Source organism: Lynx rufus, unplaced genomic scaffold (assembly GCF_022079265.1).
Source record: "Lynx rufus isolate CCGP_SWC_20201006 ecotype Redwood Valley unplaced genomic scaffold, mLynRuf1.p SCAF_5, whole genome shotgun sequence".
In the NCBI taxonomy this organism is placed as follows: Eukaryota; Metazoa; Chordata; class Mammalia; order Carnivora; family Felidae; genus Lynx; species Lynx rufus.
Window position 1 is genome coordinate 18425622 of NW_025814867.1, and position 20600 is coordinate 18446221.

Genomic DNA, 20600 nt, shown 5'->3' on the forward strand with positions numbered 1-20600 from the left:
TCTGAGCACTACCTCTTGAGAAATACTGTTCCAGGAGGTACAAATGGAAGATAGAGGCTGCATATCTGACCCTAACAGACCCAAATGAAGAGGCCTTTCTCCTTCCTTCCTGAATCTAAAATGGAAAGGATTCCAACCTGAGCTTCACACCCAGGTGCATCACAGGTGAGGTGCCCAGCGGTTACAAAATGACAAAAGTTGCATCTTATGAAAATCCTGAGCTTCAAGACACAGAAGCCCCGTCCACTACTAAAACATAGCCCATGAATGAGTACTGGGCTCCGAAAAATTAGATATCCAATTCTCCCTTCAATGAGAAGTTAGACAGGTATATAAAGGATAGGGGGATTCTCTCCCATCCAGGCAAAGGCAGAAGATTGGGGAGAGTGGACAAAAGTATTTCCCTCTCTTCCCCACCCTACACTATTGGCCCCCTGCCCTAAAGTCACACTTTAGAAGTTCCAAACCTAAAGCTGCGCCCCTCTCCTCAGGCCAAATATGCCCAGAATCTATACCCTGTTCCAGACATTGCTCCAGTACCTGAACTCCCTGCCCAATGACCCTGGGCCTGCTTCCATGCCTGCACAAGGCTCTTTCCTCGGTTCTCCCACAGCCAGACCACATTGCCAGCATGCACAGAATGTGGCCCAAGGGATGGTAAAAGAGAAGCGATGAACAGAGCTTGGACCAAAGAGCTGGAGTGTCCATGAGCTTGTGTGAAAGGTTCAGCAGGACACTGATACTTGGAGTGGAAAGAACCCTAGTCTGTGGCATTTACTGAGTTCCATAGTATTAATATTCCCACTGTGGCCAACTTCAAGATACCAATCTGAAGTCAACTGGCTCACAAAATTCCTGGGGGGTGGGGGGGGGGGGAGGGAAGTCCTTCATACTTATGGGACAAAAGCAGGAGTGGGAAAAGAACAAGGGCAAGCTGGTGGTCTTCATTTGTATTCTTGCCCTGGCCCTGCATATATTAAAGGTAAGCCAATCCCTGTATCAACCAAGATTTGCTCTGATCACCACTGAGAGTGGCCATCAATGCTGAGCTCACAAAGAAGGACCCATTCTCCCTAACATATTCCATTCAGAAGATAATATTGTTGGTTGCCTACCCAAAAGCCATTCCCCAACCACTTGTTCTTTCTGGAAGAGCCTGCTGCTCTCTACAAAGGCTGGAAAATGGTATATACGCGCTTTCCAAGCTCCCTTGTAGCATGAGACATAATCTGGCCAATGGGAGCTCAGAGGTGAAGTTTGTTAGGGCCACCAGAGAAAGGTTTCTCCCTAATAAACAAAAGGAAGGTCTGTCTTCTCTGGACACAGTCCTTCTATGATGCGTAACAGTGGCACCACCTTGCAACCATAAGAGAAAACATTATGCACAAGATGACAAAGAAGGATCAGAAGCGACTGGGTTGGGTTTTTTTTTTATTAATTGTGGTAAAATACATATAACATAGAATTTACCACCTTAACTATTTTTAAGTGTACCAAGTTCAGTAGTGTTTAAGTACAATCACATTACTGTGCAACAAATCTCCAGAACTTTTTCATCTTGCAAAACTAAAACTCTGAAACACACACCCCCACCACTACCCTGCCATCCCCAAGAAAGTACCACTCTATTTTCAATGAATGTGACTACTCTAGGTACTTCATATAAGTGGAATCATCCAGTATTTGCCTTTTTGTGACTGGCTTATTTCACTTAGCACAAGGTTCATCCACGTTGTAGCAGGTGTCAGAAGTTCCTTCCTTTTTAAGTTTGAATAATATTCCATTGTATGTATCAACCACATGCTTTGCATCCATCAGTGGACTCCAAACGTTGCTTCCAACATTTGGCTATTATGAAAATACTGCTATAACATGCATGTACAGATTTCTCTTCAAGACCCTGCTTTCAAATCTTTTGGGTATATACCCAGAAGTGGAATTGCTGGATTATATGGTAATTTGAATTTTAATTTTTTTAAGGAGGCACCATACTGTTTTCCACAAAACTGTACCATTTCACATTCCCACCACGAGTGCACAATTATCTCAATTTTTCCACATCTTCACCAACACTTGTTACTTTCTTTTGTGGTTCATTCAATAATGGCCAATCTAATGGGTATGAGGTGAGCTCCTGGGTTCTTCATGGCATTTGGAGCTACTGAACAAGCCTGGAATTGCCCTGCTCCCAGAGGTTGTATGCAGGAAATAAGTAATAAGTATTCTTATTGTTAAACTCCCTTTTAACTAGCTCTTAAGCTTCTTCTAACTGATGAGCTGCTTTTTCTGTAACACCTCAAGCAGAAAGGATTAAGATTTAATTCTCTGTTTCTCATGCTTTGCATTATACTCTGCTTCTTCAGCTCTTGGAACCCAACACAAATTCTACCCCAGGGTCAAGTCATGCTATAGTGCAAGAGCAAATACAAAGGAATATTCTTAACAGCTCTACTCATAATAACCCAAAACTGGAAAGAACCCAGATACCCACTGATAGGATAAACTGTGGTACATCCATACAAAGGAATACTATTCAGCAATAAAAAGAATAAAATCATGATGGATAAATCTCAAACACACTATGCTGAGTGATGAAGCCTTATTATATAAGAATACATATGGCAATGACACCATTTATATAAAGTTATAGAATACGTTAGGGGTGCCTGGGTGGCTCAGTGGGTTGAGCATCCGACTTCAGCTCAGATCACGATCTTGCAGTCCCTGAGTTCGAGCCCCACGTCGGGCTCTGTGCTGACAGCTTCTGATTCTGTGTCTCCCTCTCTCTGCCCCTCCCCCACTCATGCTCGCTCACTCTCTCTCACTCTCTCTCTCTCTCAAAAATAAAAATAAACATTTAAAAAAAGTTATAGAATAGGTTAATCTAACCTACAGTGGAAAAAAGTCAAAACAATAGCTATTGTCTCTGAGGGGTGGGAACTGCCTAGAAGGGGGCATGGGAGAACCTTCTGAGATGATGCTAATTTTCTATATCTCCAGAGAGGTTTTGGGTTACACAGTGAGAATGCATTTGTGCAAATAAAGTGGCAGATATACCCTACAGACTTGTGCATTTCATTGTCCATAAATTGTATATCAAAAAAAAAAAACTATAAGTCAATATTTAATTCTAGTAAATAATATACAAGATGAAAAATTTAGGGGGAAGTTTATTGAGGACTTCAATTTACTTTGAAATGCATTTTAAGAAATCCCAAGATGGATTGATGGATGGAAGGATAGATAGCTCTGTAATTCACAAGTACAATAAAATGTGAAAGGTGAAATATAGGTGGCAGGTGTTTGGGTGTTCACTATAAAATTCTTTTGATTTTTCCAGCTAAGAGTGTTGGAAAGTGACAATAAGTATAAGTTCTGGTTTTATATGGTGAACATTTTCCTGACTACCTTGAGGGCTGGAATAAAATTAAGAGGATTTAGGGGAAGAGACAGAATCATCAACTACAAAAAAAACTTTATACTCTTTCAGACTTGAACTACAAAAACTTACCTTTTTCTTATGATCAAAAACTGGGAAGTGCTGCGATGAAGGAAAGGTCTCAGCTAGAATAGAAACTTTCACCTAAAAACTCAGGACCTACTAGAGTGCGGCCACTGGGCCAGGGGGTTTCTGACGTTCCTTGTGCTTTGCGCTTTTCTCCAGTTTCAGTTGCCCCTTCCACTGGGCATTGGGAACCCTAGGATATGAAACTCCTCGACACTCACCCCCCCCTTCCCCCAGCACACTTCCTGTTCCTGACATTGAGAGATGACTCTGAGCTAAGGGTATTGTGACCACTGAGCACTGAGGAAGGCATGAGGGAGCAAGGAGTCACACAAGGACCATGGACAGATGGCCAGCAGAGTGCAATGTCACATCAGGTTAAGACAAGTGTGATCTGTCAATCTTTAGCTACAGGAACCATGTTTCTGTGTCTCCCCTCTCCCCTCCCCTCCCCCCACACGCAAGAAATGTTTCACCCTCTGGCTTTCTTTTCTTTTTTAATTCTGTTGTTTATAGATCACTGTGTCACATTGTATGTTAGCCCTGGGAGGGCACATTGCTAAATTCCCTCACTTTACAGAGGGGAGCTGAACTCAGAAGGTGAAGGGATCTTCTCAAGATCACTGAAGAGCAGAACCGCAACCACAAAGGTATCCTCAATCCAGAATAAAGGGTGAGAATATTCAAAACTCAAAGACATGGAATTCTTTGTTATGCTATTTTTACTATGAAGGGACATTGACCCTATTATTCCTGTCCTTTGTGATAGATGTACACCTTAAACGTTGATAATATCCACCAGAATACTAAAGACCTTCCTTATATATAGCAGTGTCCCTTAGCTATAGGGAGAAACATTCCAAGATCCCCAGTGGATGCTTGAAGGCGTGGAAGAACGGAACCCTAGATATATACCGTGACTTTTCCTGGACATACAAACCGATGACGGAGCTTAATTTATAAATTAGGCAGAGTGAGAGATTAATAACAAAGAACAATACAACAATATACTATAATAAAAGGTATGTGAACGTGCTCTCTGAAAACACCTCCCTGCACCGTACTCACCCTTCTCCCCGCGAGGACCGACACACAAAAAGCCCACGTGCTGACGTGGGGCGAACGTGGTGGGCGGGCCTTGTGACGTAGCATTGGGCTCCTACCCGCTTCAGGAGGATCCCTGGCTTCCGGAGGCGGATGAGAGCGGGTAATTGAAATCACGGGAAGCTAAACTGCGGGTAAGGGAGAACGACCGTATTCTCGTCTGGGGGCTTGGAAATGGGATGCCGACTTGGTCATCGTTTGTCGCTTGTTTAGCCTCTCCTGAGGAAGTTACTGGAAATCAGTGTCTGAAGGTCGAGGTCACCACGGTCTTAACTGTCAGAGCAGTCCTCCGCGGAGACAGGCCTACATTGGAAACTGCCACCTCACAGCCCTGAGTGGCCTGTGAGGGACAGCACCACAGACACTGACCCAGGGAGAACCTCGTCCAGGGCCCTGCTTTCCACACTCGCTACCCCCCAGGAGACGACTTCCTGCATTTCCTAAGGAAAAACAATGACCTCGCGTCTGCAGAGGACTTCACTGTTTGCAGCTCACTGTTGACAGCTCATTTAGTCTTGCAACCACTTGAAGCAGTTTATGCTTCTTACACGTAAGAGAAAAATTCATGTAGGGGCTGGAGGATAACAGTAAACTCATATTCTGCGTTGAATCCTTGATTCAAGAGCTTCCCCTCCACCCACCTCCAAACCCGTGAACGGAAGCGCTGCGTGTATATACAGATCAGAGTAGACTTACTAAAACCGCTCTGCCAAGAAGGAGACCCCAAGCCCAGTGCTCCTCTGTTACGCGTGGAACAAACCCTCTGCCCAGACATCTGGGTTTTACATTCCAACTCTTCACTCGGTAGCGGTGTGACCTTGAGCAAATTACTTACACTCTCTGAGCCGTGGTTTCCTTTATCTAGGAAACAGAATTACTTCTTGGGGGTTAATAGTGGTAAACATTTAACTACCACTCTGGGGGAAAATACCTTATGAAGGTGTGTGTATGTATTTATTATTTTTACTGAATGTATGTATGAATGCCGTGTGTACGTATGTAGTATTAATTTTACAACTTATAAAATGTACAACTCTTTACCCTAAGTTCCATATAACTTTCCATATAATACCCTAATAATACCCTAAGTTCCATATAATCTTTCACAGAATGCATTCCATTATTTTTGCTGAAGGTGCAACTGACAAACAAGTACAGTTCTGACATGAATATCTAAGTGTATTCGTGAAACAAAAATGAAACAAAAATTATGTCAGAACTTGATTGGTTTACCAATGATGCGAACAACTTCTTTGCTGAATCAGGTAATAGTTTTCAAATACTGGACCATTTTGTCAATTTTCTATTTGCAATGTTTAATGGCTACAGGCATGGGGCACTTGTAAGTGTAATTTGTATTCACTTTCTCCACCACTTTCCTAAATCTAGACAATCAAAAAAAAAAAAAAAACAATAAATCAAGCTCTGATTCATAGCATTTGGAACTTTCCATCGTATAAATAATCCTACCACGGCCAATTTTGAGCTACCAATGTGCCATCACTTAGGCAGTTGGGTATATAAAGGCACATGCCATTATAAAGTATTGCCTCCATATCCATAAAAATAAAGGTACTGAGCCTCAAAAGCATAAATAACAGTAAAACGTAAAATAATTAGGAAGTGAAGAGTTCTGAGTATTATCTTCTCCAATAAAATTCAATTGCAAGCTTATATAATGGCTGTTTCTAACAACCAGCTCTGTAAATTCCTGGAAGTGTAACAGTGAGACCTCAAGGGACCTTATAAGCTGACCCCAGCACACCATGGCTGGAACAGCATTTGCTGGCGATTACTACTTAAGATGCTATGATTGGTGGCCATTTGCTCCATGTGTGCACAATTTCCACAACACTGTCTGGATTAGTGCCCTGGATGTTCAAGAAACTCATTTTGCATTTGGATTTTTTAAAAATTCCTGAGACATACATGTTCAGTAAATGTGTTTAAGTAATGAATGACTACCCCATCAGTTTATTCCTCAAAAGTCTTGTTGGATAAAACAGCTTAGAAAGAGAGCAGCCTAACTGTAGAGAACAAAAAGATGATCAAGGGAGCATGAAAGGGTAGGTGCTTTCCACTCTGGAAACTACCTGAGTTGCATTTAACTGCAGAACCTGAACAGGAAATGAAATGGCTATTGGGGGCGGGGGAAATAAATGAAAATTTACAAGCAAAGCAACAAAGTACTGGGGCAGGAGGACTAAGGATAAGGAGAATTGAGAGAAAAATGAAACTGTAGAAAAGAAAAACACAGAACTTACCTTAGAGACTTTTTAGAAAATCATATTCAATTCTCTGGACACCAGTAGGAAAACAGAAAAAAAACATTTAAAAACACCATTTTTGTCCCCGGTGTTTGAGTCTTATTTAAACCACTGATCTCATCCTCTTTAGTAATTTATATTAAAATGTAGGGGAAATGCTAATTTTGAGACCATCTTTCCGTTCTTAGGACCGTGCCCCCGTAGAAAACATTCTGGAGAGGTGAGTTCCTCTGAGACTGCCCTTATGATTCCTCCACCAACTTTGACATTGTGAAGAGCAACTCTGATGTGGCTACTGGAACAGAGGCCATAGTTGTTGCTAAACCTTTATTTAGACAGACGAAGAATTAAGAAAAGCAAATGTGACAAATTTTAACGGGGCCAAGTGAATGTGAAAACTAAAACCAGATCCATGAATTGGCTGTCTTTACTCATTTACTCACATGCAACACTTCCAACATTCAAAAGGAATTTAATCTATTGTTTTCCATCAGCCACACATTTATTATTTTTTTAATTTATTTTTGAGACAGAGAGTGACAGAGCATGAACGGGGGAGGGGCAGAGAGAGAGGGAGACACAGAATCGGAAGCAGGCTCCAGGCTCTGAGCCATCAGCCCAGAGCCCAACGCGGGGCTCGAACTCAAGGACCGTGAGATCGTGACCTGAGCTGAAGTCAGACACTTAACCGACTGAGCCACCCAGGCGCCCCCAGCCACACATTTATTTAGAGCTGTTTCTTGTACTGTGCAAAAAAGAAGGCAAATTACAAATCTGTACAATAATCCACAGAATGTGATCAATATCCTTATCAACACCCAAAGTGAGTTAACAAGGTTTTTTCTCCTGAAATCACACCTTCCAAGGAGTCCCAAGTGTTCAACACATTAAAAAAGGTCAGGGAGAGCCTACTTGGCAGAGGAAGTTTGGGAAAAACTGCATCCCACACCAACACTTCCTCAAAAAACTCACGATACACACTTGCTCATTAGAGAACAGGACTGACACAAAGACATCTCAGTAACCTTGTTAACCCAGCATTTCCAAGTTTATTTAATCAATGAGCCCATTTCTCCCACCTAATATCAATTAACATCCACAGAAAAGTAGTGGATATTGCTGGTCTGGAAAACAACTGCAGGGAGTGATTTCAGTAACTGCCTCAACTTTGCCAGCATAGCTACGCACCCTAGGAAAGGGGTAGTGGTCTTGCTGAGGCACTCTATCCCATTCACGGCCAAGGCTGAGTCTTGGCTAGATCAAGCACCCCTTTCCTCTCTACCGTCTCCGTCTAAGAAAGATTACCTTACCAGATACAGCAAACTACTATTCATCTGGCATTATAGAAAACAGCAACAATCCTTGCTGGACTCTCTAAACAAACTAAAATCTCTTATTATTTTTTTTTTAATGTTTATTTTTTGTGGGGGGGAGGAGCAGAGAGAGAGGGAGAGAGAGAATCCCAAGCAGGCTCTCTACTGTCAGCACAGAGCCCAATGCAGGGCTTGAACCCATGAACCGTGACATCCTGACCTGAGCCAAAATCAAGAGTCAGACTCTTAACTGACTGAGCCACCTAGGCACCCCTAAAATCTTTTAAAAAGAGCCCTGCATATATATGTTCCCCTATGCTGAGTCAGAGATTTAGGTAAGACATCCTGCTGTGCTCAGGGGAAAGTTGTAAAGTTAAATTAGAGTCTTACAAAAACATCAAGACAGAAAGATACCAAAACCACAGTTGGTTAGAAATAATATTTATTATCCCCTCCCCCCATGTACAGATTACTTTTCAGAAACATGAAGATATTACCCATGTCCTCATCAATAACAGTTTGTAGAAAATAAACGTAATTCATATCTTGACAATATATTTCTATCATTTTTAAAACAATAGCCATTTTTCCACGTTAGTTCAAGAATAGCTTCAAGTTTTACATTTTGAATCAAATCAAGACAATCTTTGTTTATAGGTGATTTCCTGACAGATCCCATCCCCCCAACCCCTAAAAAAAATTCTATATCCTAAGTGATAAACTCTTCTTGTACATTCAGCAAACTTTATATTGGAAAAAGAAAAAGAATAATTGAGATAGGTATTTACTCTCGTGCACAGTAATAAATCTAGCTGAGCTTCTACACCTTGCTTTGCAATGATGTTTACATAAAATAAATCATTTCTTATCAAGTTACAATGGTAATTTCTTGAAATGTAGATACAAAAGCTATACACTTAATCCACTGAAATTGCCTTCTAGTTTTATCTGTAATTAAACCATCGCCATTAAGGAGAAGCTTCAACTCAAGAAGATGTTTCCCCTTTCCCTCAGGTATTTCTCTCTGAAAAGCTTGAATCCTCTCTCAGATCATGTAGGGATACATTAAAAGCACAGAGAAAAAAAAAAAACAAAAACGTTTTAGCTTGCTGACATAATGCCCTTAAGTTTGCTGACATAATGCCCACATTTGAAGTTTAAAATGTAAAATCAGAGTTAAAGCATCACTTAATTCATACAGTACATTATCAATTAATCACCAGTGTCCCACCGACTCAGAAGTTTCCCAAACTGGTTGTCTTCTCCACATTTAGTAAGTTTATAACCAATGACTCAATCAAAGAATGTGCTTATAATAGGCTGCTGGTTTAATTTTAGAAGTTTTAATACTGGGCTATTTTCAAATATAGAGATGCTACAAGTGGCATATGAACTATTAATTTTGTTTCCCATTACCTACAGGAAGAATTTGTTCAAATAAAATTTTACAAGACAAAATGCAAACCTACATACCTATATATAGATGTATACACGTATATATTGAACCTAACTAAAGTTTTATAAGCAATACTAACATACTTCTCGTTACACATTCCTAAAGACAGTAATTGTTTTGAAGATAACATGTTATATAAAGAGGATTATGCAAAAGGCAAAAATTAAGAATAAACATGATCTTTGAGGTTTTCAGGATTACTTCAAAAAGCCGTTTCTATCCCCCATAGAAGAAAACTATGCATTTATCATAGGAAAAAAATTATAAAAAGATAATGCTATCGTGTAAATAATTCACAAAAACTATACTGTATATCCCATAAAAGTCTTACCAATGTAAGGTAAATCACAATTATGGTTTATATTGTATTACAGACATCACCATCACCTTCCCTCTTTAATAATGAGAGGATTTAACTTCTTTTTTTAACTTACTTAACAAGTGCCACAGAAATTCAAGTCCCAGTAGCAACAAGTTAAACAAGATTACAAAATAAGGCATTCTGCTCACATGTCATTAAAGTAACAGGCTGAGTATAGTAAAGCAGGCTCTTTCCATTCTTGAAGTTTTATATAATCCCAAAATTATACAGAAGGCAATCTTTTCCAAAAAATTCCAATTAATTGTAATTTTCCAGGGAAACAGAAAGACACATAAAATCCTCAACTTTGGCTATTTCTCCCACTGCCATCAACAGAGGCTGATTTTCTCTATTTAATAAAGCCCAATATTAGAAATGTGGATGAAATGTCTCTGTACCATTTCTAAGCCTGTAGGTCACACACACTAAATGATTTTTTTTTTTTTCAAATTCTAGATTAAATCTAATCTGACAAAATCCCTGTAGTGTTACTTAGGAAAAAAAAAAAAATAGTGGACTCAGAACACACTTGCGCACACATGCATACACACACACGCACAGCCAACATATTAAACAGTTTTCTTAAACATTGACTGGTTCTCCAAAAAGGATCAAAATATTTTTCATCAAGCTGCAGCATGTGTTTAAGGGGCATTGTAACCTTTTTTAGTACAAGGTAAGAATCTGAATGAACTTTTAAACAACTAGTACCCTGAACTAAAGATCTTACCAAAGATGAACTCTAAAACACATATTTTTTGAAATTTGGACTCCCTTGCCTATTGTACTTTTACATTAAATGCTGCTTAAATAAAAATAGAGCATAAATTCAATATTCTACTGTCTAAACATTTAAAGCAATGGTTATGTCATCAACAGGTAAAACGCACCTAACTTGAGTCTTTGACACCTCTTGTTTTAAGTTTATTGAATGATAAAGTTCTTCACAGTTTAAAATATTGTGAAGAAATGTGTTTAACTATGTTCACAGAGATATTATGTACACATACTATGTATCTGATGTACCCATAAACTTTGAATATGTGTGCGCCAAGAGGATACCCACACATATGCAGGAACCCTGAATAATAGGTTGGCGTGGACTGTGAAATGATTTCTCAGAAATGCTTAGAAATAAGAAAAGAGTATTATTATGAAAATTATAATAACAAAAATGTTACCTTATTTACATAGTGCCTATCTCCCAAGAGGTAAATATGCTTTATAGACATTTTTTAGTATCTGTGAGGTGGGACACTGAGAGCACTATCAATTTTCGTTTTCCACAACCAACAAACCTGCCCAGGATCATACACTTTAACAGTGGTAGTAGAGCAAAATACACACGTGGAGATCACCCAACTTGCAGTGTCTCCAATTACCAGATCCAATGGCTCGTGGTGAAATCAAGTTTTCGTCATAGAACAAAATTTCTACCACAAAAGGTTAATTTTTAAGTCCTCATATACTTGTGATTGTGCGTTATATTTATACCACAGGGAGATCAAAATGGTTTTTGGTTTTGGCAGATGAAAAGTCTAACATTCAGTGTGACTATAATTCAGTGTAACTTCTCCAGTTTAAGTGCGACACAGCTGATTGGTCTATAGGGGAAATGCGGTCAATGTCTAACCATGGCTGGAGAAACCTCAATCCAAACAGCTACCGCATGATTACAGAGACAGCCTACAATCTTGTATTGTCTTAAAGGTCTTTTCTATCTCCACATATGGTATACACATATAAATAAGCATATTAGCACAAAATGTACAGTTAGCATGAGTCAGTTCATGTTTAAATTAACAAAGGCCTTAGGGGTGAACTTTAAAGGCCAAGAGCTCCTCAGAGTGCATGTTGTTTAAAGATCGAAGATCTGGCAACTTTAGAAGAAGTTTTGTAAAAATAGAGGCCTCGTTTGGATGGTTTTTCATTATTAAGGTCCTTAGTGCACGGATGAGAGTTTCCTGCAAAGCCTCAACAGAGTTGACATTTTCTATTCCAGATCGATCTAATAGTAAGGAATAGAGAGACATGAATGAGAGGACATGTTATTAACATTATCAATTAAGAGAAAACATTAACTAGAAATATAATTCTTGCTCATCAATCTCATTAATGAATTTAAAACAAGGTTTTATACATTGGAACAAAAGCAAAAAATATTTGACAAAATTTTATAAATCCCAATGGCAAATTTTTGTATCTGTTGATTATATTATAAAGATGTATATCACACAGTATACCTGATAAATCAAAACTCTTTAGTGCTTAGTATTTTGTTCACAAAACTAAAGGTTCTGATTTTTACAATTAGATGCCATCTGATAATTTCAACTGCTTCTCAATGAGAAAATAAATGAATAATGTAGTTTACAAATATAATTTTACTTCATTTGGAATATATCCACATTTGTATGTTGCTATGTGTGCCAAGCAACCTCTAAAACAGCCACCAATGATTTCCTCATCCTGGTATCCGTGCCCTTGCGTATCCCTTTCCCCTTGAGTGGGCTAGATTTACTGATTCACTACTAACGAATAAAATATTCGATTACAAAAACAAAAAAACAAAAAAAACACTTGACTTCCATCTTTAGCATACTTTTGCTCACTTACTCTGAGAAAAGCCAGATGCCACGTTGTGAACTGCCTATGGAAGTGGCCCAGGTGCTAAGGAACTGACGGTGGTCTCTAGCCAACAGCCAGCAAAGAACTGAGGTACTCAGTCCAACATCTTGCAAGGAAATGTATCCTGCCAACAACCACATGAATAAGCCTAGAAGCAGCAGATCCTTACCTAGTTGAGCCTTCATAGTTGACCACAGCCCTGCTCCAAGTTTGACTACAATCTCCTAAGAAACCTTGAGCCAGAGGCACCCATCAAAGCCACACCATATTCCTAACCCTCAGAAACTGTGAGATAAAAAGCCACTAAGTTTTAAGGTAATTTGTTAGTGGTAATAGATAACTAATATACTATGCAACTTTATTACCTAATTACAACCTAAGCATTCACTTTCATTTAGCATACTGTATTTTTTTTTTTAAGGTTTATTCATTTTTCAGAGACAGAGACAGAGCGTGAGGTGGGGAGGGGCAGAGAGAGAGGGAGACACAGTATCTGAACCAGGCTCCAGGCTCTGAGCTGTCAGCACAGAGCCCAACACGGGGCTCAAACTCACAGACTGTGAGATCATGACCTGAGCTGAAGTCAGACACTTAACCACCCAGGCACCGCTTAGTATACTGTATTTATTAAGCTCATCATAGAAAGTGTTAATTAATGATTTAGTATAAACCAACAATAAAGGAAAGTATCTTAAAATTAGCCAAACCTATGTTGTTTGCCCATAGGCTTTTTTTTCATCATCAAGGGCTATTTCTTCCCTTTACAATAGGAGGCAGTAATGCACAAGAAATACTCAATGGCCCCAGTACAGGAAGTTGTAATTAATAAGACACTGCCAAGGAAGCAAAATTCTCTGGCCATTCACACCCTTTTATTCATTTTTTTATAAGGAGATTGAAGCTTTGCATTGTAACTGGGAGTTAAAAAAGCCACCTGCAATGCAAACACTTGGAACAAAGACTAAAATTTCATAGTAAGGGGGAAAAATGTTTGATTAACTCTAAATGCAGAAAAAATGATGAAAATAGGTTTGTTTATCTTACATTTAAGAAAATTTGGATTATTATTCAACTGTGTGCCAATTCTTATGGAAAGAGACCTGTGAACATTTGACTTTGGTCATAAAATCATACGGGCCATCTTTGCAAAACTACTTAAAGCCTTCAGTAATGCTTCCAAGAATCTCCCTTGCCTTTAATATTCAAGTAATTGTTTTCTTCAGCATGCTTGCAATTTATTAATTCCCTCACCAAACACTTACTGAATGTATGTGGCTACTGTAATAGGTGCTAGGTAATTAGCAGTGAACATAAACCAAAATTCCTTCCTTTAGAGAGCCCTTATTATAAGCAGAATACCTGGTTTGCATCATTATCATTAGTAATTTACAATACCAACAACCGGTTAAGAATGACAGTGAGCCCCACAAACAAAATAATCTAAATAGGCAAAGAAAGAAACACACAGGTAATGAAGATATTTGCATTAGAAGTCCTTCAGTGAGTATTTTGTGTTGGGATGACCTACGCACTTCTACACAACTCAGAGCTTCAGGGAAGGGATTCCTATAACTAAAAATGTAAAGTGTATTAAATTTTTCTAAAATCTCAATATCTAAAACCACGGTTTCATGATTTCAAGGCCAAATAACCTATCTACAAATCTAGCTGGATCATAAACAATAATGCTCTAGAAATTGTAATAGAATGTACAGACTGAAATGGAAATTTCTCTTCTAAATGATTTACTAAATGCTACACTACTTGTATAGTTTAATTCATGCTACATCTGTCCTCTACTTTCTTAGCTGGTTCTTCATCCCTCTCCGAAGCCTGTGCTCCTCACCTAATTTCTCTTCATATTCACTTCCTACAAGATGGAAGTTAAATTCCTTCCACAGACAACTGAAATCTATTTCTAGATGAACTTTGGTCTCACAGTTATATGCCCATCCCTCATCTTCAACTGCAAGTGACTGCTGCCATTTCACACAATCTCAAGAAAATTTTACCTTTCAGTTATAATTCCCTTTTTCTCCGTGGTAAGAGTTTTCCAACCTCACAGCGAAGTATCATGTTTGAGATTTCTCTCTCCCTTAGCAGCTAGAGCTATTCTGTTAACAAGTAATACAACAGAAAGGCTTTGAAGCTTCAGAGACTAATAGGAGTTCAAATGCATGCTCAGCCAATTTTTAAAAATGCACAACCTTGGGCAAATCATTTAACCTCTCTGTGTCCTGGCTCACATCAGAGGTCTGTTGTGAGGATAAAATTATATAATGAGATCTAGAAACTAACTAGCATTTCTTCTGACAACCAAAACAAAACCCAGATGGCAAGTGTAGGTTCCAAGAAAAACAAAAAGTGATTTTAAATATAATGCAAACTATAATGTTGCTTAATTCTAAGCAATTTAATAATGAATATATATAATCCATTTGTTATCTGATACTTGGAACATTCTCCCCTTGGGTGGCACAGGTTTAGGGCAAGATTTACATTGCCTTGTCTACAATTTCAACCCCACTGTGTGAGTACTGTGAGCACTATTTACATAATCATAATACTGTAAATGTAGAATTTCTGCTTTTCAATATTTAGAATTATCTGATAAAGGACAAAAACTAATCACACCTATAGAACAGAATGTAAATATTTTCATTCTTGACAATGTAAAAGAAATGGTATAGCAAAAGAAGCCAGGATATAGAGTAAAAGGATACTATGTCCCTGTCTAAGGAAAAGATTCTATCTAAACTATCTGAGAGATTTATGTAAAACGGAAAGATCAAAGAATGTGAGCATATTAAAATTTCAAATCAAACTATAAGAATAAAACTTATAAAAAGAAGATACTTTAATCAGTTGTATCCACTCAATAAAAAATCCAACTCTACACAGTATTTAGAGTTGGGTGGGCAGCTATCAGAAAAATTAAAAAGAAAGACGGTTAGAAATCTCTGGAGAGTTCTCTGGAGAGCAGGCTGGGAGAAGGAAGACTTTTTATTTTCTGGTCTAAATACTGCTTTAAAAATAACAATAGTCCTTTTTTAGGTGGTAAAGATATAAGTCTTCCATGAACACTATCATATGTTTAAGTGAAAGCAACATACTTTTAAAAAATATATGAAATTACGTATGTATACGTGTTGTTTGTGTACCTTCTTCATATATATAGACATAACAAAAATAAGAATGCATTATATTCTTCTATAATCAGTCTTTTTGACTTAGTATGTCAAACATTTTTTTATGTACCATAAATCAATAAGCAGGAAATGGTAAATGGATGGACAATTGAATAGAGACCCCCCCCCAATGTTGATAGTGATCTTTTTTGGTAATGATATTATCTTTATTTTCATCTTAATATTGTCTACTTTTGCAAAGAACTGAGCGAACAGCATCGAGCATGCTTGGGATTCCCTCTCTCCTTTCTCTCTGCCTTTCCCCTGTGTGCTGTCTCTCCCAAATAAATAAATTTTAAAAATTAAAAAAAAAAAAAACTTAATTAAAAAGAATCATGTTCTTGGTAGAAAATATAAATGAAGTAGCACAATTCCTGGCATAGAGCTCCCCTCATTCCCCTCACATCATTTCTTCCTTTGAACCATCTCTGGGACACAGTCCCTCCTTCTCCACCTCCACTACCACACCTATTTCAGGAGAGTTCACTCCAGTGCCTCATACCTGAAGTGATTTCAACAGCCTCTCAACCTGATGCTCCAGCTCTAATGACTCACTTAGCTAATCTACCCAAGATAAAAATGTAGACCTAATGTTAAACCATCACTTTGTTCATGCCTGATCACTCCCCTACACTCACTTTCCACCGTCCCATATTTCTTCTCATGGTGGTCATTCCATAACCTGGTGTTCCTTTAACTCACAAGCCTTCGGTCCCTTTCCTCCTTGATGTACATAACATATCAGGCTTCAGCCACCTGCCCCTGCCCTATCTTGTGCCCTCCCAAACTGCTCCATCACTTTTTTGCTGGGAAAACCTAATAACCCATCTTTCAAACTTCAGCTCCACTTCCATCTTCCCCACAAAGTTTGCTCAGGTAATTTCATCTTCCTTCCTGTAACTCCTACTTACCTCAGTCAGAACCACACAGCTTAGTACCATAAGCTTTTTGTGTCAGTCTTATCTTTCCAAATGGAACATAAATGCTTAGAAAGCAAGATTGTATCTTAATGCTTGTTCTGTCTCCCCTAGCACATAAGGCATATTTATCAGATAAAGAAACAAGCATGGATTACTTTAGTTTCACAATAATAGCTTTATTAATCTGATGTCAACTCAAACCATTAATAATTACTTCTCAAGAGACTGTGAAATGGTAGGTAAAGTGCAAGAGACATTAATTACAAGGTTACTAAGAAAATAGGTATCCCTAATTAACATGGTACTTTCATACTATCCCATATCATAAATGCATTTTTAGCTACCCAGGTAGAGCTGATCAGAAAAGGTAGCCACGTTATGCTTCCAAATGGCATAAATCTTTATTTATACCACTGATGTATAGGCCCTTTAAGATATACAAAGAACTTACTCTCCTTAGGAGTTACTGATATACAGTTTAGCTTCATAAACAGGGATCATAACCCTCATACTGCCTGACAGAATGGCTTTTACACAGTAGGAAGCAAATGGGAAACTTACAGTTAACTCCTATCAAAATACTTTAAAATTCTCAACAAATGTTTTAAAATAGTCAGTGGATACCAAAAAATGGCTGGTACTTACACATCTCCAGGAAAGTCATTGTGTATCAATTTCCCATTTGCTATTATCTTAATAGCTATTATCTAAATTGAAATACTTCGGTCAGAAATAACTATAATATAAATGCAGGGTTGCAGGGAAATTGGAAATCATCAATGACTCATACAAACAAACATTAAATGTTAGGAACTCAAAAATCTTGATCACTCATTCAAATAGTAACTAAGCACCTATTCTGTGCCAGACTCCAGGCTGGTTCACATGGTACAATCCCTTGCTTTCACAGGATGAGGAAACCAAGACCCAAAAGAATAGAATTATTTATGCAATCACAGAGAAAATTCAGTGGCAAAGCAGGGTAAAAGCCTACTCATAATTCATCAGTTTTTGTTACAAACCACACTAATATATCTTGCTACTTTTAACATTTTCAAGTAACACATATTTTGATTAAAACATAGATTCATATCAGAAAAACCTACTAATCTAAAAATTAAATCCACAAAAATAACAGTTTAGACTTGCAAAACAGTTACAAAAAGCTAAAGACTAAGACTTGTGGTAAATGTGAGGCCTCGATCTAAACATCATTTTATTACTATATAGCACTTTTGACTTCTAATGTCATGATTAAAAAATTAATTATGCAAAAATAACAGATTCACACAGTGTAACGTCTTAAGTCCCTCCTGCCTTCTATATAGCTTGCTGGAACGTAGTTCCACCTTCTCCCCACTAGGTCACTGTATTCTAGGTGTGGCACAATTTTGAACCAGCTTGCTTACCTGCAGATACCAGGACAACAGCTGTAAACAAACTCATCTCTTCATCACTAAGTTGGAGGGCATTTAGCTTCTCACTAAATTCAAACATAGAGTTTAGCAGATCCCCTGCTCCCATTGAGTGTAAATCATCGACACTATATTTCTTTCCACTTAAAAAGGTGACAGTACGCTCCTTTGCATCAAATAATGATGCAAACCGTACCATTAAAACCTGGAAAAAGAAAAAGACTTAAGTGTATTTGAAGGAATACTAAGAAGTAATTCAGTATTCAAGTCAGTTAAGAAACATCCTACATGTGGGGTGCCTGGGTGGCTCAGTTGGTTAAGCATCCATCTTCGGCTCAGGTCATGATCTCACAGTTCGTGGGTTCGAAGCCCACATCGGGCCCTGTGCTGACAGCTCAGAGCCTGGAGCCTGCTTTGGATTCTGTGTCTCCCTCTCTCTCTGCCCCTCCCCAGCTCGCACTCTGTCTCTCTCTCTCAGAAATAAACAAACGTTAAAAAATAATGTTTTTTTAATTAAAAAAACAGCCTACATATAAAAGAAGGTTGTAAAAGAAAAACCTAGCTTATTTTTACCCAAAACCATTTCCTTAAGGCAAATTCTCTACCAAAGCAATAAATATCCGAAGAAGCACATCAAAAAAATTCCAGCCACTAGTGGCAAAACACTTCAGTCCTGTGATACTCTGAAACTCTATTAATAAAAATTGTGAAATGCAAATACAAAATTAAAGTAGGCAATAATGCCAAGAAATCTGAAAGTGGGCCTTGGCCAAAGGCATTAAACTTTTTAAACTACCAAGTATATCACATGGTACCTAAATCATAAGTAAAAAGAACAATATTTTAATGCAACACTTGGGGACATCAAAACACCAAATGCAGCCAAGGCAAATGTAGCAGATACACTCTAATTAGACTATTTCAAGAAACCATAACCCAAAGAGACAATACACAAAACTATAACAGAAGTGTTCCAGACACCAAGTCGTAATTCAAACCCAAAACAAATCAGTCAACAACTGCTTACCTACAGCACTCCCTCCCCTCCCCTATAGTAAATGGTGGCATCTATGCCACATACTTCTCTCAAAACCAGAGGAATACTGAACAAATACCTCCCCTTTGCAAATCCCCCCAAAGACCTGTTTTACTCAAGACAATCCAAAAGAGAATGAACCTATTATGAAGATGGCTCTAATTCTATTTTTTTAAGTTTTTATTTATTTACTTTGAAAGAGAGAGCAAACAAGCAGGGGAGGGGCAGAGGGAAAGGGGGAGAGAGAGAATCCTAAGCAGGCTTTGCACCATCAGCACGGAGACCAACGTGGTGGGGCTCAAACCCACGAACCGTGAGATCACGACCTGAGCCAAAACCAAGAGTCAGGTGTTTAAGCCACGAAGCCACCCAAGCACCCCAAGACAGCTCTAACTCTAGAATACAGCAATCCCAAAACAAATCACAAGGTGGAAAGAACACTAGTCTTGGAGTCTGGGATCTGTGTTCTGGTCCTGTGTTAGGAATTTATTGGTAATCCAAGAAAAATCTCTTCACCTCTCTGAGCCACAGTCACCTAACCTCAAAAATGAGTAAACTGAACTTCATCACTGACATCCCTCTAAGATTCAGAGTTTAAATCTTAACTCTAATGTTTTCCAAAAATCCTAACCTAATGGTTTCACTTTTAAACTATACCAGAGCTATTTTATTAATGAGTATGGCTCCTCCATTCCAGTCCAGGTGCCCCAGAAAATAGGACCTAAGGCAAAAGTTTATGTGGGGTGTGCACTACCCCATGTGAAAAGAGAACTGAGGAAAAAGGAAGTAAGACTAGGAAGGAAAAAAAGAAAATATGAGAGGATGTATTACTGAGCTGGCCACCACTCAGTATTGTTAACAACTGATAGCTCAGTCTTATGGGACCAGCAGGGAAGAGACAAAATATATCCCCTGGGTCTCTTACCCACTAATTAGATTCAGCCCACTAGACACCACCTTCCCACCCACCACTCTACATTTTGGAATAATGCTTAGGGAAGCTCTGAGGAAGTCCTGAGGCTCTTCACACCTCAGCAGCACCGGGAAAGCCCTGAGGAAGACAGGTCAGAGGCATCTAACTCAGCACAAAGAAAGGCACCCTGTCCTACTCCAGTTGGCAACAGTGGCTGCCCCGCGCCTGGGCAGAATACATCACAGCAAGAGAAACTGGAGTAGAAAAAGTAGCCACAGATTCTGGATGAGGCGGAGAGGGTATGAAATAGCACGTAAGACATGTTTCACCTATCCCCCAAACATTCTACGATCTCCTAAAAGAGAAAAACCACATCCTATTTACTCCTTGTATTCTGTGCTGAAACACCGGGCTAGGCTCGGAGTAGGTATCTAGTAACACTCTGCAGAACCTGCCTGCAGTCCACGCTTGAAAGTAATACTGGATGAAGTCTG

At 38.7% G+C, this 20600-nt stretch overlaps 1 protein-coding gene across 1 annotated transcript in view; it reads right to left on the reverse strand.

Annotated features, from left to right (window-relative positions):
* Positions 1-8614: 8614 nt before the first annotated feature.
* The window catches only part of NR1D2 (nuclear receptor subfamily 1 group D member 2), a 29210-nt gene continuing 17224 nt past the window's right edge, over positions 8615-20600 (reverse strand). Inside the window, exons 7-8 of the mRNA XM_047099591.1 lie at positions 18152-18362; positions 8615-12014 (exon numbers count right to left, since the gene is read on the reverse strand). Coding sequence (XP_046955547.1) covers positions 11818-12014; positions 18152-18362 — 408 coding nt within the window. The 3' untranslated portion in view covers positions 8615-11817. The remainder of the gene's footprint in view (positions 12015-18151; positions 18363-20600) is intronic.